The sequence below is a fragment of the Monodon monoceros genome, unplaced genomic scaffold (genome assembly GCF_005190385.1).
Source record: "Monodon monoceros isolate NGI ecotype Baffin Bay Population unplaced genomic scaffold, NGI_Narwhal_1 Super_Scaffold_11, whole genome shotgun sequence".
Classification (NCBI taxonomy): Eukaryota; Metazoa; Chordata; class Mammalia; order Artiodactyla; family Monodontidae; genus Monodon; species Monodon monoceros.
The window spans coordinates 131,728,106-131,743,274 of record NW_021703767.1 but is presented as its reverse complement, the minus strand read 5'-3'; the positions used below and the strand labels follow the sequence as shown (position 1 = coordinate 131,743,274).

Sequence of the window (15,169 nt, the reverse complement as noted above, 5' to 3'; positions counted from 1 at the left end):
AGTGAAGAGGGTAAAGCCCTGGTTTGAAAAGCAAAAATAAAAAGGCATGAAAACAAGTACCAGTAACCCCTAATACTTTGAAAAAGAGACATAGAACCAAAAAACTTGGAGACACTTTTTGTGTTCATAATGTTGAGTTTGGTATTATGTATAGAATGGATAAACAACAAGGTCCTACTGTATAGCACAGGGAAATATATTCAATATCCTGTAATAAACCATAATGGAAAAGAATAAGAAAAAGAATATATATGTATAACTGAATCACTTTGTTATATAGCAGAAATTAACACAACATTGTAAATCAGCTATACTTCAATAAAATAAATTTTAAAAATAATGCTGAGTTTGGGATGCAGAGGAACTAAGTTTGAGAGTCCAGATTTTAAAATTGGATATATGTGGGCTCTAGTCTGAACTGTGGCCCATTTTATCTGTGTGACCTTGAATCACATTCCCCTTTATGAATCTGTTTCCTTATCTGCAAAATAGGAACAATAATATGACCTGCTTCTAGGTTTCCTATCGATATGAAACAGGAGAACAAGTATAAAGCTGCTAGCACAGGACACGGAACATGGTCAAGACTGACCAAATGGTAGACTTTGTTATTATTGTTATACACATTAGTAGAAAATTTGTACACATAGTATGACTTGGTTTTCACTTTGGACAATCCACTTTGGGACCAAAGTTCCTCTAAAATGAAAGGTTGGACTAAAAACAACCTCTTAAAGGCCCCTTCCAGCTTATTGATTTCCTCTGAAATAGAATGGATAAATTGACTCACAGCCTGAAAAGTTTAAATCATCTAGTCTTCCTATGAAGGAACAGAACAGAGTCCCAAATTCCAGAATGTCAGAGGGATGATGGAGTAGATGAGGGAGTGGGGATGGAATTTTTCATGGCAAAGGTCCCTTTTCTGAAAGGGTGAAATATTAAACAATAGGAGCCTGCCTGACAAGGAATGAGACAGCCATTTGTATCAAATACACATTTGGTTACGAATTAAGCAAGAAACAGAAATACTAGTTTATTAACACGGATCAATTCATTTTTTATTCAGTGGATGAATGAGTGAATGAATGAGCCCAACCTGTTTAATTGAAATATTTATTGTCAATATCTTCAATATCCTATTTTATCCCATGAAACGAATAATTCAAGGTGGCTGAAAATGCTTTAGGCCAAACCAGAATTGGAAAACTTTGCTTCATGTGGTTCTAGGTTGTTGGAAGAAAAATGGTACCAATTGCGTCATTCTGAGGACCAAGACATCGTATGCAATATGGAGGGTCACTACTTATTTCTTTATGTCTTCTCTCAAATTTAAGAATAAAGGGACATAGTTACCTTTCTAATCACGTAGGAAAAGGAGAAAAGAGAATTTTGACCACATCTAGAAATACTTCTCAAGTATGAAACACACCTACATGTTCATGATGGAAAAATTGCAAATCAGCTCTTAGACTGTGTCCAAACTGTGAACTCTGAATTGTCTTGGCAATGAGTGGACAGAGGGTGACATGAGGCTATAGGAAAATTGATTAGTAGGGACACATAATATTGGTGGAACTAGAATGCATCTGGCTGCTTCCATTGACAATCTAAAATCTCATGTTTCTACAGGGTCTGGGGACCAGGAGAAGCTTTTGTGATTCTGTAAATGTTGACGGTTCATTTTTCTCCAAGGTACTTCACAGAGCCAAAGGTCAGGGAACCTCAGAAATTCCTTGTCTTCACCCAATTTATTATATAATTTTGTGTGCTCATATGTGTTTGAGTCTTGATTTCCAAATAATATCCACAACAATTTTAGATGTTTATATTTTTGCCTTTTCAGATTTCAAGTTGGTGATTTTTCAGGTTATAATATGAAAATGCTGCTCACTTTGCTCCTTATGATAATTTGTTCCCATGTTTCTGTCAACCAACATTCTGGTAAGGAAAAAAATGAAAAGAATTCTTTTCCTTAATTTTCATTATGGAAAATAATATATGAGTTTGACTTGCTTAAAAGTTAAGTGTTTTGTTTTGCTTTGTTTTGATTTTGATGATAGTAAGGGTGGGAGTGGCAGCTCAGTTTCTTTTGATGTCACCCTGTGTTCCTTTGAAGATCATTTGTTTCTGGATCTTATTCCTTGTTCACAATAGGAAGATATGAGAACTATTTTCTTGTCCTCAGTTTCAACTACTTCTAGGTCTTCTGGGAGGTTGCATGAAAATTCTCTTTTAACATTAGTTTCAGGCCTGGAAAATTTGAAATGTATCTTCCTAATTCGTTTGTGCCAAAACATTTGTCTTGGTTAAGCATCCAGATTTGGCTCCAATTTAAACTGAGTGTCTGATTATTGTAAAGAAAGTGCTTTTACTCTGAAGAGAGAGCTCCAGAGCCATCCACTGTCAGCAATCTATGTCCAGTGGACTTGAAGTCAAAATACTGGCCAAGCCTTCACAACCTCTACCACCTCCTAAATAATCAGTTCTTATACTGGTCGCTTCATGTCCAGGGCCACCTAGATTGGCTTTTACAGTTTTCTGAAGGACTCTGACCTTGGAAGCAAGTTTTCTGGAGAGACAGATTAGACTTTGCCCTGAAAACATCTTCCTTTGATGTCTCACTAGGCCTATTATTAAGCTTTTTAAAGAAAGACAGTGCTTTTTCCCCAGTTGTTCTGTGGTTCACATATAGTGATGGGCCTGGTTAGAACCTAAATATGCCTCCTGTGCCAGTGGCTACATTTCTTTTCTCCATACAAAATGTGGGGATTTGTCCATGAATAGAAAGGTCACTTTTGGTCACAAGTCAAGCCATCCTACGCAGTACTCACCTGACAGTCCTCAGAGGGGTTCCAGACTTCTCTTGGAGGAAGATGTTGATTCCCTCAATTAGTTTTTCCCCTGAGATTCTGCTGGCTATATGATCATCAAAGAAATCTCAAACTGGTTGAAATCATGTTGTTTAGAAGAAAAGAAAGAATGATTTTATCCACTATGCCTTGATCAGACTGCTCTAAAGAGAATGAAGTAACATGCTGGGGTGCCAAAGCTGATTTCCTCACAGTTGTAGACAAGAAAAGATTGAAGTTCTTTTAATTTGATTAGAATTTATCTTGTGACTATTTCAGATAATCAGAAACTCAGAGTGAGGAGATATTTTCTAGTTGAATCTACTCATTTTAAATATGAGGAAACTGAGGCCCAAGTATATTGAATGGCTTGACAGAGCTGGAAGAATTAGCTGATAACAAAGTCAGGACTCACATTGCTTGTTCAATTACACTGTATTTTCTTAAACATACACCATCCAGACACACACAAATATTTCCCTCCCTTCCCTGGACCAGAAATGGAGCTTACAGAACAGTTGTAAGAGCTCTGAATTCAAACCAGCAGACAGATCATGAGCAAATGATATTTTGTGCTTGAACCAAATAACTCTCTATCACATCAAAATATAATTTTACATACCTAGCATTGAATCTGGCATCAAATGAAGCCTTGAAAGCTCAGTAAAGTATTGTATTTCTCTATAAAAATTATATTCTTAATAGAAATTAAAAGTATAATCCTATTCCTAGCTTAAGGTAGGAATGCTAATGTTTCTATCACATTTTACATTTGTGAGAATAAATTTATCAATTATAATGCCCACTCATCAAAAAATATTGTAAATAACTTTAAGATAGATTAATGCAATCTCATATTTATGGTTTTTAGGATTCTTTTTAAACTTCACCAATTTGACACTTTGAATACAAAACTAATATGTTTATAAGTTAATCAGATCACTTGTTGCTTTGCTTAAGTGGAAATCACAATGAAAGGCTATTTTTTAGATTTCTCCATTCAAATTTGATTTGATTAGATTCTCAATGAAAATGTTTATCGTGTTGATATAAATTGAGGTCAAATTCTGAAAGAAAATAAGACACGGGGAAATTATCCACTAAACATATAAAAACCCATGATTTTTAACTTGTTTACATTTACCTATTTCTACTTAATTCCTTGCAAAAGTGATGCTTTATTTCATGATCAGTTCAAATGAGAGGGTGTATAAAGAATCAGCCCAAGAAACAATATTTTTCTTGAGAGAATGTGTATTATTTTCAGCGCATTGGAAAGATATTACAAATACAAACAAAAGAGGGAAGTAATGTTTTTCCCATATGGTTGGCATTAAACTTGGTAGTAAATTTTTGAAGTTTGCTTTGTTTCTGTTTGTCTATGGGTTTGTAGGCCCTGAGTATGCCGATGTGGTGTTTCTGGTGGACAGCTCTGACCACATGGGAATTAAATCCTTCCCGTTTGTAAAGACATTCATCAACAAAATGATCACCAGCCTCCCCATAGAGGCCCACAAGTACCGTGTGGGCCTGGCCCAGTACAGCGATGGGCTCCACAGAGAATTCCAGCTCAGCACCTTCAAGAGCAGAGGCCCCATGTTGAACCACCTCAAGAAGAACTTCAGGTTCCTGGGTGGCTCCCTGAGGATTGGTAACACTCTCCAGGAGGTACACACAACCTACTTCTCAAACGGGAGGGACAGGAGACAGTTTCCCCCGATCCTGGTGGTCCTGGCTTCAGCCGAGTCTGAGGATGCCGTGGAAGAGGCCTCCAAGGCGCTGCGCAACGACGGGGTGAGGATCATCTCCGTGGGTATGCAGGGGGCGTCCGAGGAGACCCTGAAGGCCATGGCCACAGGCCAGTTCCACTACAGCCTCCGGACGGTCCGAGACCTCAGCACGTTCTCCCAAAACATGACGCAGATTCTCAAGGATGCGGCTCAGTACAAGGAAGGAGCAGTCAATGACATTCTTGTGGAAGGTGGGTTCAGGGTGCGTGTGTAGGGATGATGATAAAATGCTTTTGGAAGATCAACAAGAGGAGAGGATGGAGACTCTATGAACATCCCCTTCCCCAAAAGCTGGGCTGCATTTTCAGATGTTAAATTCTGCATAAATCATTCTGGAATGATTGTGGCCTTTTTAAATCCAGTGAACTTGGTGAGCCTTGGTTTTCCATGCTTCACTTATTGCTCATCATTCACAGGCTGCCTCCACCCTGCTCCCAGCTGCCTGAGCTTTCTTCCTGGGCTTCAGTTGCTATGTAGTTTTATTCCTGGTTCATTTAAAAGGTCGATTTGCTCCTAAAAAAATCCTTGACTCCAGAAGCCGTATAATGTCATCACAGGATGTTAGAGCTTGAAACAACTTCAGGAAGTCCAAAACCTCTGTTCCACAGAGAGGTACTTGCGGGCCTTCTTAGAGATGATGTGACCTGGCCCTGGACGAGGCTGCAGTCTGGAGTCAGAGCCACACCTGTGTGGTTTCAGTCCCGTGCTGCCCCTTCCTGCAGCTCTGTTCTAAATTAGCTTCCCCGTGTTCTGCTCCAACTCCAACCTGCTGTCCTGGTCTGTCCCCTTGTGTTCTCCTATTAGCAAGAATGGCCAAGAGTTTATGAACATCATCCAAGAGAGGGGCAGGAGAGAGCCAGTAAAAAAACAATTTGCTCAAAGTGTACAAGTCCAAACAAGTGATGTAAGAAACTCACATTATGTCTGGTTAAGTCAGTTTGAGTGAGATGACATATAAAACTGTCTATTGATACTGGAGAATGCTGCTTTTCTTGTAGCAATCTATGAAAATATGGGAATCCTATTACTAGCATCTTTCCCAAATAAAATATTGGAATGTCAATTGCTATTCCATTACCATGCTTTAAGAATGTTTGGACTATAAATACTGATTTTATTAGTGATTTTAATACAATAGCAGTAGCTTCTGTTCACCGAGTGACTTTTATGTGCCAGGCCCCATGCTAAACACATGATCTCATTTAATCCCCATAACAACTCTATGAGATCAATGTTATGGTTACCTATATTTTACAGATGTGGAAATTGGAGCTGGGAGGTTAGCTAAGCTCCCACCTTTGAACCCAGGACTCTCTGATCTCAGCTTCATAATCATTTTGTACACCTCCTTCCATCTTTAAGGGCATAACTAAGTTCTGGTTGAGTTCTCCGTGTCTTTTAATGCTGAGCAGAGATGCTGAATTGAAACTCTGCCTGTTCATTCCTTGCCCACAGTTTGCCAAGGCCCTTCTGTGGCAGATGTTGTGTTCCTGTTGGATATGTCCATCAGCGGCAGCTGGGAGGACTTTGACTATCTTAAAGAATTCCTGGAAGAAAGTGTATCTGCTCTGGACATCAAGGAAAACTGCATGAGGGTTGGCCTTGTGGCCTATAGCAATGAGACGAAGGTGATTAACCCACTGAGCAGTGGCATAAACAAGTCGGAGGTTCTCCAGGATATACAGAGCCTCTCTCCCCAGGCTGGGAAGGCCTACACTGGAGCTGCCTTGAGAAAGGTCAGGAAGGAGGTCTTCAGCGTGCAGCACGGCAGTCGGAAGAATCAGGGGGTGCCACAGATAGCTGTGCTGGTGACCCACAGCCCGTCTGAGGACAACGTGACCAAGGCTGCTGTGAACCTCCGGCGCCAGGGGGTGACCATCTTCACCATGGGCATAGACAGGGCCAGCGACGCCCAGCTGGAGAAGATCGCATCTCACCCTGCCAAGCAGTATGTCTCCAAACTGAAAACCTTCTCCGACCTGGCTGCCCACAACCAGACGTTTCTAAAGAAACTGCGGAACCAGATCACACACACAGTCTCTGTCATTTCCGAAAGGACTGAAACCCTCAAATCTGGTAAAGCCTTTTGCTGAGAGAAGGATTATTCCCATCGTTTTGCCTTTTTCTTGTCTTGCAGGTGTTCTGTGTACAAAAGGGCTTGGCAGGCATGATGTAGGGAGGGAGAGTGAGTTCCTGACTTTTTAATTTAACTTGATAATAGGAAACGTAAATTGGGGGAGAATAAAAGCTATTGAGGTGTTGGAATGGGAAGAAAGGATTTCTTTTTTTATTTGCTCTTTTGCACAGCTTTACTTGGATTCTTTGTTACTTCTCAACACTCCAGAATACCTTCCTTTGTTATTTCCCACTCTGCACTTTTTCCTTTCTCACCTTTGCCTCTCATGTTTCCTTGCTCTTTCCTTTCTTTTTTTTTGTGTGAGTACTTTTCTCTCCCTCCTCTTCTTCCCTCAGCCTCAAATTCCAATTTAGAGAATAAACAGGAAGCATGATTTGGATTGAGGACAGAGTAATGAATTTATTGGGAGGTACTATTCTAGTATCAGTGAGTTTAGAGAGAGACAGAGAGCAATGTATTTCATATATTTCATACATACACATGTATTTTTCATAAATTATGTGTTTGCACGCAATACGTATATATATCTGCATCCTTCAACAAATATTTACAGCATGACGACTGCAGAAGTGTCACTGCCTGGCATAAATAAGGCCACTGACAATACCCCTGGTTGTGTTAACTGACCAGGAGTGGATGAAGAGTAAATACTTTGTTCAAGCTTTCAAGAAAGACAGCACTTTGTCCACCATGTCCAGTTAAATGCTACCTTCTCTAGCTCGCAAATCACCACTTAACATTTTGCTAAGCAGTTACTCCCTGCTAAGAGAAGTGACTTGTAAAAAGCATCTTCATGTTTTCTTTCTAATCTTTTACTACATCCAGATTGACTCTGATTCTTGATGCAAATCATCTCAAACTGTCACAGATAATTCATTTGGGTCTTTAACATGGAGAAACTGTTTCCCATTTTTCTGTCTGACGAGGCTGGTGTTTGCCCTTCCTCCCACCTGCCCCTGTGTCTCTGTCCCACTTGCCCCAATGCCACACTCAGTTTTCGTGTTGCATTTTAGGTTGTGTGGACACTGAGGAAGCAGACATCTATCTGCTCATCGATGGCTCTGGGAGCACCCAGGCCACGGACTTCCAGGAAATGAAGACCTTCCTGTCGGAGGTTGTAGGGATGTTCAACATCGCTCCCCAGAAGGTGCGAGTTGGGGCTGTCCAGTATGCTGACCGCTGGGACTTGGAATTTGAGATCAGTAAATACACCAACAAGCATGATGTGGGAAAGGCCATTGAGAACATCAGGCAGCTGGGCGGGAACACAAACACAGGCGCAGCCTTGAACTTCACCCTGGGGCTGCTGCAGAAAGCAAAGAGGCAGCGGGAAAACAGAGTGCCAAGCCATCTTGTTGTCCTGACCAACGGTGTGTCCCAGGACAGCATCTTGGGGCCTGCAAACAGACTGAGAGAGGAGCTCATCCACGTCTATGCCATTGGGGTCAAGGAGGCCAACGAGACACAGCTGCGAGAAATCGCAGGCGAGGAGAAGCGGGTGTACTATGTGCATGACTTTGATGCCTTGAAAGACATAAGAAACCAGGTTGTTCAAGAAATCTGTGCTGAAGAAGGTAGGACTCCTTGCCTTTGGACTTCAGCTCCCAAATTGCTTTCCTGCAGTATTTATTTTTCATTTTTTAATTGAAATATAGTTGATTTACAATGCTGTGTTAACTTCTGCTGTATAGTTATACATATATACACATTCTTTTTCATATTCTTTTCCATTACGGTTTATCACAGGATATTGAATATAGTTTCCTGTGCTGTACAGTAGGACCTTTTTCTTTATCCATCCTATACATAACAATTTGCATCTGCTTTCTGCAGTGTTTGACACTGCAGGTGTGCAGAAACAGCATAAATGACCAAGCTGAGATTCATTGACTCGTGGAGCTGTTTATTATCCAGAACAAAATGAAGGGCCCATTATAGTGTTGCTCTAATTATTATTACCTGAAGCATAAAAAGAATATTTCAGGTTTATTTCAGTTGCTTTTTAATAAAATTTGTATGAAATCTTCTAGAGCTAGATAAGTAATTTTCAACTAGGGGTGATTTTTCCCCCTCAGGGGATGGTTGGCAATGTCTAGAGACAATTTTGGTGGTGATAACTAGGGGAGTGTTAATTAATTAGCTTCTAATAAGTATTAATTAGCTTCTCCCCACAAATCCCTGTGAGGATAGATCTATGATTAGACACTGCCTGTGTAATATGATCAAATGATTTCTGATTTTAAGGAGTACTACAGGTTTATTTAAATTGCTTTTTGATAAAACATGTATGAAATCTTCTAGAGTTAGATCAATAGTTTTCAACCAGGGGTGATTTTGCCCCCTTAGGGAAGAGTTGGCAATGTCTAGAGACATTTTTGGTGGTCATAATTGGGGCAGCACTACTGGCATCTAACAGGTAGAGGGCAGGGATACTGCTAAACATCCTACAGTATCCTACAGTGCATGGATTGCCCTCCACAATACAAATTTTCCAGCCCACAATGTCAGTAGTGCTGAGGCTGAGAAACCCTGAGTTACATATTAAAGCAAATTACTAAATAACAAAGAGAATAGGCTCCCTCTCATTGCCTTCAATGCATTATTTACCTGATAACAGCCCTTACCAAGTACATGCTTAACTTACATATAGAATTATTTGTGTTTTGGGTTTTTCTGTTCACTCTTAATCTTTTTACACGAAGCCAACTTGAATAACCCATCTCCTTTCTCTTGTGTAGCCTGCAAAGAGAAGAAGGCCGACATCATGTTTCTGGTGGACAGTTCTGGCAGTATAGGACCTGAAAACTTCATCAAAATGAAAACATTTATGAAAAACCTGGTGAGAAAATCTCAGATTGGGGGAGATAGGGTGCAAATCGGTGTAGTCCAGTTCAGTGACATCAATAAGGAGGAGTTTCAGCTCAACAGATATATGTCCCAGGGGGAAATTTCAGATGCAATAGACCGAATGGCTCACATTGGAGAAACTACCTTGACCGGTAGCGCCCTGACCTTCGTGTCTCAGTACTTCAGCCCTGCCAAGGGGGCCCGGCCCAACGTCAGGAAGTTCCTCATTCTCATCACGGACGGTGAGGCTCAGGACACAGTCAAGGACCCAGCAGTGGCACTTCGGCAAGAAGGCATAATTATCTACTCCGTGGGGGTGTTTGGCTCCAATGTCACCCAGCTTGAGGAGATCAGTGGGAGGCCGGAGATGGTTTTTTATGTTGAGAATTTTGACATTCTGCAACACATTGAAGACGACCTTGTTTTTGGAATATGCAGCCCCCGTGAAGGTAGGCGTGGGCATATTCACTATAGGGGGATTATCCAAATGCCACAAATACATGTTAGTCATTGTTTCTTGAACTAAGCAGACTACTATTTGAACATTGTATCCTAGTGGCTTTGACTTGCTTATAGAAATGAAAGTTTCCTCAACAGAACTGTTAAATTAGACAGTAAGGAACAATTCTGATCCACCTAGATGCTTTCCCTTTCGTAGACAAAGCACTAGGGTGATGAATCCTCTAAGGAAAATAGTATCGTACCGGATTTTAGGTCTGGTTCCCTAGAAGCAGAAGCTGAGTCAGGAGTTCTTGTGGAAGTGATTTATTTATTTATTTATCTATTGCTTTTCCTTTTTAAAAAATTTTATTGGAGTATAGTTGATTAATGTCGTGTTAGTTTCAGGTGTACAGCAAAGTGATTCAGTTATACATACATACATATATATGTTCTTTTTCAGTTTCTTTTCCCATATAGGTTATTATAAAATATTGAGTAGAGTTCCCTGTCCTATACCGTAGGTCCTTGTTGGTTATCTATTTTATATATAGTAGTGTATATATGTTAATCCCAACCTCCTAATTTATCCCTTCCCCCCCTCCTCCCCTTTGGTGACCATAAGTTTGTTTTCTGTCTCTGAGTTTGTTTTGTAAATAAGTTCATTTGTATCTTTTTCTTTTTAGATTCCACAGTATAAGTGATATCATATTATATTTGTCTTTCTCTATCTGGCTTACTTCACTTAGTATGATAATCTCTAGGCCCATGCATGTTGCTGCAAATGGTATTATTTCATTCTTTTTATGGCTGAGTAATATTCCGTTATATATATGGACATTTAGGTTGTTTCTTGCCTCAGCTATTGTAAACAGTGCTGCTATGAACATTGGGGTGCATGTATGTTTTTGAATTATGGTTACCTCTGGATTTATGCCCAGGAGTGGGATTGCAGCATCATACAGTAGCTCTATTTGTAGTTTTTTAAGGAACCTCTATACTGTTCTCCATAGTGGCTTCACCAATTTACATTGCCACCAACAATGTAGGAGGGTTCCCTTTTCTCCACACCTCTCCAGCATTCATTATTTGTAGACTTTTTGATTTATTGAGGAGGTGTTTTCAGAAGAGAAGTAAGGAGGGCAGGACAGGGCATGGGTAAGAGTTAAGCAAGGAGGTGGTCTCAGCTAGAGTCTGGCTTCAGCCTCATCTTCCAGGGAGCACTGGAGCATGAATTACATCACAGGGTCGGTTTCACCTTGAGGCAGGGGCCCAGCCTTGTATAATCTGAGTTTGGGGGCTATGTGTGGTCCACTGAGACAGGTGATAGAGGGGTATAACGTCCTGGGCAAGGTGTCTCCCCTTTGACCTAATATCCGCTATACATGTTTGTTCATTTTACAATTTTTAAAAATCAATACTTACATAAAATGAGATAATCTTTATAAAAACGTGTTGTTATTTATTAAATCCTATAAAGGAGGAATATAATATAGGAACTTGAGCAATGGATGCTTCCAAGGAAATAAATAGGGTAGTCACCCACATGTTCCTAGGAGAATGCAGAGTAAGGGAAGTGATAAAACTTAGGTTCAGCAGAAATAAGGGGCTGATTTATACTGCGACCCATGGGACTTGATGACAGAGGCATTCTGAAAATCCTCTATGGAGGAGATGGATCTTAATGGAATTTTGAAGGAAAAGAGGGACATTGTTCTGTTGTTCAAATAACAGTTCTTGTCAACCCCCACTAGAAGTCTTGGTGACTGCGGTCTATGTTTTGTGGCAAGAGGAATACACCTGGATTACATGTCCTGGTAACTCCACCCAGAACAAATCTGACCTTTTTGAAGGGTGCCAGCACTGAGCAGTCTACCCCCCAGCCCCCTGGGTAATCCAAGCAGGTCCCCTGGGCAGCCAAAGGCCAGAGGGACATAGTTTCTCCTTGTGAGGACCCAGACTTTCTGGAGAATTTGGTTACGGCTCTGTACACATGGCCTCTAGTTAGGGGGGGAAGTGCATTGGCTTTAGGATTTGCAACAGCCCTACCACGGAGCAATAAAGTGACTGTCAAGGAAGGGAATGTGGTGAGCCTCGGAGGGGGCAGGGGGAATCTTCTCACAGTTCCATTTCTCCAGAATGGATGAGTTAACATTTGGAACACACCTTCCTAAGGCCTGTAGAGGGATGGTGCTGCATAGAGACTAAATCATTCACCATCTTACAATTCCACTTCTCCAGAATTGGAGTTTGGAACTCTGTACCTTGAGTTAGAATGTGATACACACATGGACTAATTGGGTCTTTCCTGCTTTACTTTTCCATGGCATTGACCCTACATTTAAAAAGTTAACGAGAAGTCATGCTAGGACCACTTGGTTGGTCCAGGTGTGAAATGGGTTTATTTTTATGACGAGGCCCAATCATGAAAACAGATAATGTCTTAAGAAAGTCAAAAAGGGAGAAAATGTAACCTTGAAAAGTTAAACATGAAAAAATATGCAGTGTTGCCAAATTCATTTTCATCTGGTCATTTCCCCAGGGTTCATTTTAAGAATAAAATCTCATGGTCCCTGTGGCTTAAAAAAAATAAACAAATTAGTGTAAGTGAAAGCACATGTTGAAGGTACCACTTAAACACAGGAAAATTTCCTCAGAATTTTGAATTTTTTTTTTTTTTGGTCCAAAAGCACTTGACTTGTTTATCCCTGATGATCCTGTGACCCACCTTCCCACCCCCTTCCTAACCCCTGCAGTAGGCTTCACGTCACATTTGCCTTGTCCTAAAAGCCACCTAAATGAGCATTACTATGTACTGGCAGCACAAATGCATGTGTGTTGTGTCTGTTGTCCAGGGAGAGGACATTCCAATGTACAGCTTGATCCTATGGAGACGAGACACTGGCATTTAAAAAACAGGTGGGGGAGGGGAGTCCTGCATGATGTGCAAGCTAATCTCATCCAGTTTTCCTTTCTCCTCCTTCAGAATGCAAGCGCATTGAAGTTTTAGATGTCGTGTTTGTAATTGACAGCTCTGGCAGCATTGACCATGATGAGTATAATATCATGAAGGACTTCATGATTGACTTGGTGAAAAAAGCTGATGTGGGCAAGAATCACGTCCAGTTTGGGGCTCTGAAGTATGCAGATGACCCAGAGGTGCTGTTTTATCTGGATAACCTTGGCACAAAACGGGAGGTGATCTCGGTGCTCCAAAATGACCAGCCCATGGGGGGCAACACTTACACCGCCGAGGCCCTGGACTTCTCAGACCACATGTTCACTGAAGCCTGGGGCAGCCGCCTGCACAAGGGGGTCCCCCAGGTCCTCATCGTAATCACCGATGGGGAATCCCATGATGCCGATAAGCTCAATGCCACAGCCAAGGCCTTACGGGACAAGGGCATCCTTGTCCTGGCCGTGGGGATCGCTGGTGCCAACCCCGTGGAGCTGCTGGCCATGGCAGGATCAAGTGACAAGTACTTCTTTGTGGAAACTTTTGGAGGCCTGAAGGGGATATTTTCAGATGTGTCCGCCAGTGTGTGTAACTCTTCAAAAGTAGGTAAGATTCATCCATTAAGTTTTTAATTATCAGCAGAGGTCCAAATAAGGGAGAAACCAAAGAGAAGGGGCACTGAGTGTTCTGCAGAAGTTCCCACACTGTGGAATCTCAAATTGGAAAGACCTCAAGGATGTTCCATTTGGCCTTCCACAACATTCCCACTCACTTCTGCCTAAACTCTTCCAATGATGGGAAATTTGCCATTTCAAACAGGCTTTATTTATTGCAACACAACTGTGTTTACATGCCACTTTCACCCTCTAGTTCTCCTTCCTGTTCTTTACACAAGAAATCAAATCCCTCTCTTCCTAAGAACCAGCAACCACTGCTTGAAGTCCTCTCTCCTCCATTCTGGAAGTCCCCTGTGCCTTCACCCGTTTCTGTTATGGCACAAATTCATTTGCAATATGGAGCCCAATGTTAAGCCCTCAGTTTTAGCCTCAGATGTTTCCAGAGAAGATTGTGAGCAGGACTTCTTTTGCCCTAGATGCTGTGTTTCTATTCTGGCAGCTGGAAATTGCTTTGCTGTATGTACGTATGTATGTATGTATGTATGCATTCATTCATTCATTCATTCAGCTGCCACTTTACACTTTTGTTTCAAAGGAAGATTGTGGTTTATTAAAATTCCTTAGTATTTCTATCAGGATGTGTTTTACCAAAAATACCAAGTATTTTTTATTAGATGAATTAATATTAATCAAGGATTTCAATATCTTGGTGCAGTTGCTTTTAAAACTTATTTAACTTTCCTGTTTTTCATATGCCTTGCCTCCTGAGAATGCAGCTACTGTCTTTTTCTTTCACAAAACTAAAAAATTCCATCTGGATCTCACTGAAAACCAGGATGAATCTCTTACTTTCTGTTGGCCAATGTCTAAAAATCAATCTGCCCCTTTCAAGTCCACTGTAGAAGTTGAAACTGAATTTTTATACTGGAAGTTTTCCCTTGGGCACTGAAACAAAGGAATTTAATGAACTAACCAATTCCCGAAGGATCTGTTTACTCTATATTTTATCTCTTCCTTGCTTATCTCGGCTACAGGAATCTCAGACACCTTTAACATTTTCTGAGGTTAAAATGAGAATTAATAAAGTTAGTTCAATGGTAACCTCTCTGGGGAATTCAAGGAAATGATAATGCTTTCCAGAAGGCTAAGGAACACACATGAGCTCGTGCCAAGCATAACTCATTCACTGGCAACAGCCTTTCACATTCTTTTTGTTAGTTTGCTGTGTTAAGACAAGGGAAGCATCTCTAAGCCATAGTGCGTTGTTCAAAAACATTTTTCTGAAGTAGACATTTTTGCCTGTATACACCAGAAAATGGGCTGATTAAGAAACAAACTGACTAGATACAGGCTGGAAGTCATGATTCTCAAAGCTCAATTTGCCCTAAGAAACTAGAAAAGCACTTATTGGCTCAACTGGCCAGCAAGGCCAAGCCAATAATACAGACCATCTGTCTCCTGTTTGCATCCCTAAATGGAGGTGTGTTTTTTCTTGCTATGCTGCTACTGTCACTGAGCTTTCTGGAAGAGTTAAA

General features: G+C 40.9%; 1 protein-coding gene across 3 annotated transcripts in view; it reads left to right on the top strand.

Annotated features, from left to right (window-relative positions):
• Window positions 1–15,169, top strand: part of COL6A6 (collagen type VI alpha 6 chain) — a 163,848-nt gene that overhangs the window by 51,751 nt on the left and 96,928 nt on the right. For all 3 annotated transcript variants that reach the window (XM_029214231.1, XM_029214230.1, XM_029214232.1), the window contains exons 2-7: window positions 1,844–1,941; window positions 4,243–4,830; window positions 6,095–6,715; window positions 7,790–8,350; window positions 9,515–10,072; window positions 13,048–13,623. In XM_029214231.1, coding sequence (XP_029070064.1) covers window positions 1,844–1,941; window positions 4,243–4,830; window positions 6,095–6,715; window positions 7,790–8,350; window positions 9,515–10,072; window positions 13,048–13,623 — 3,002 coding nt within the window. The remainder of the gene's footprint in view (window positions 1–1,843; window positions 1,942–4,242; window positions 4,831–6,094; window positions 6,716–7,789; window positions 8,351–9,514; window positions 10,073–13,047; window positions 13,624–15,169) is intronic.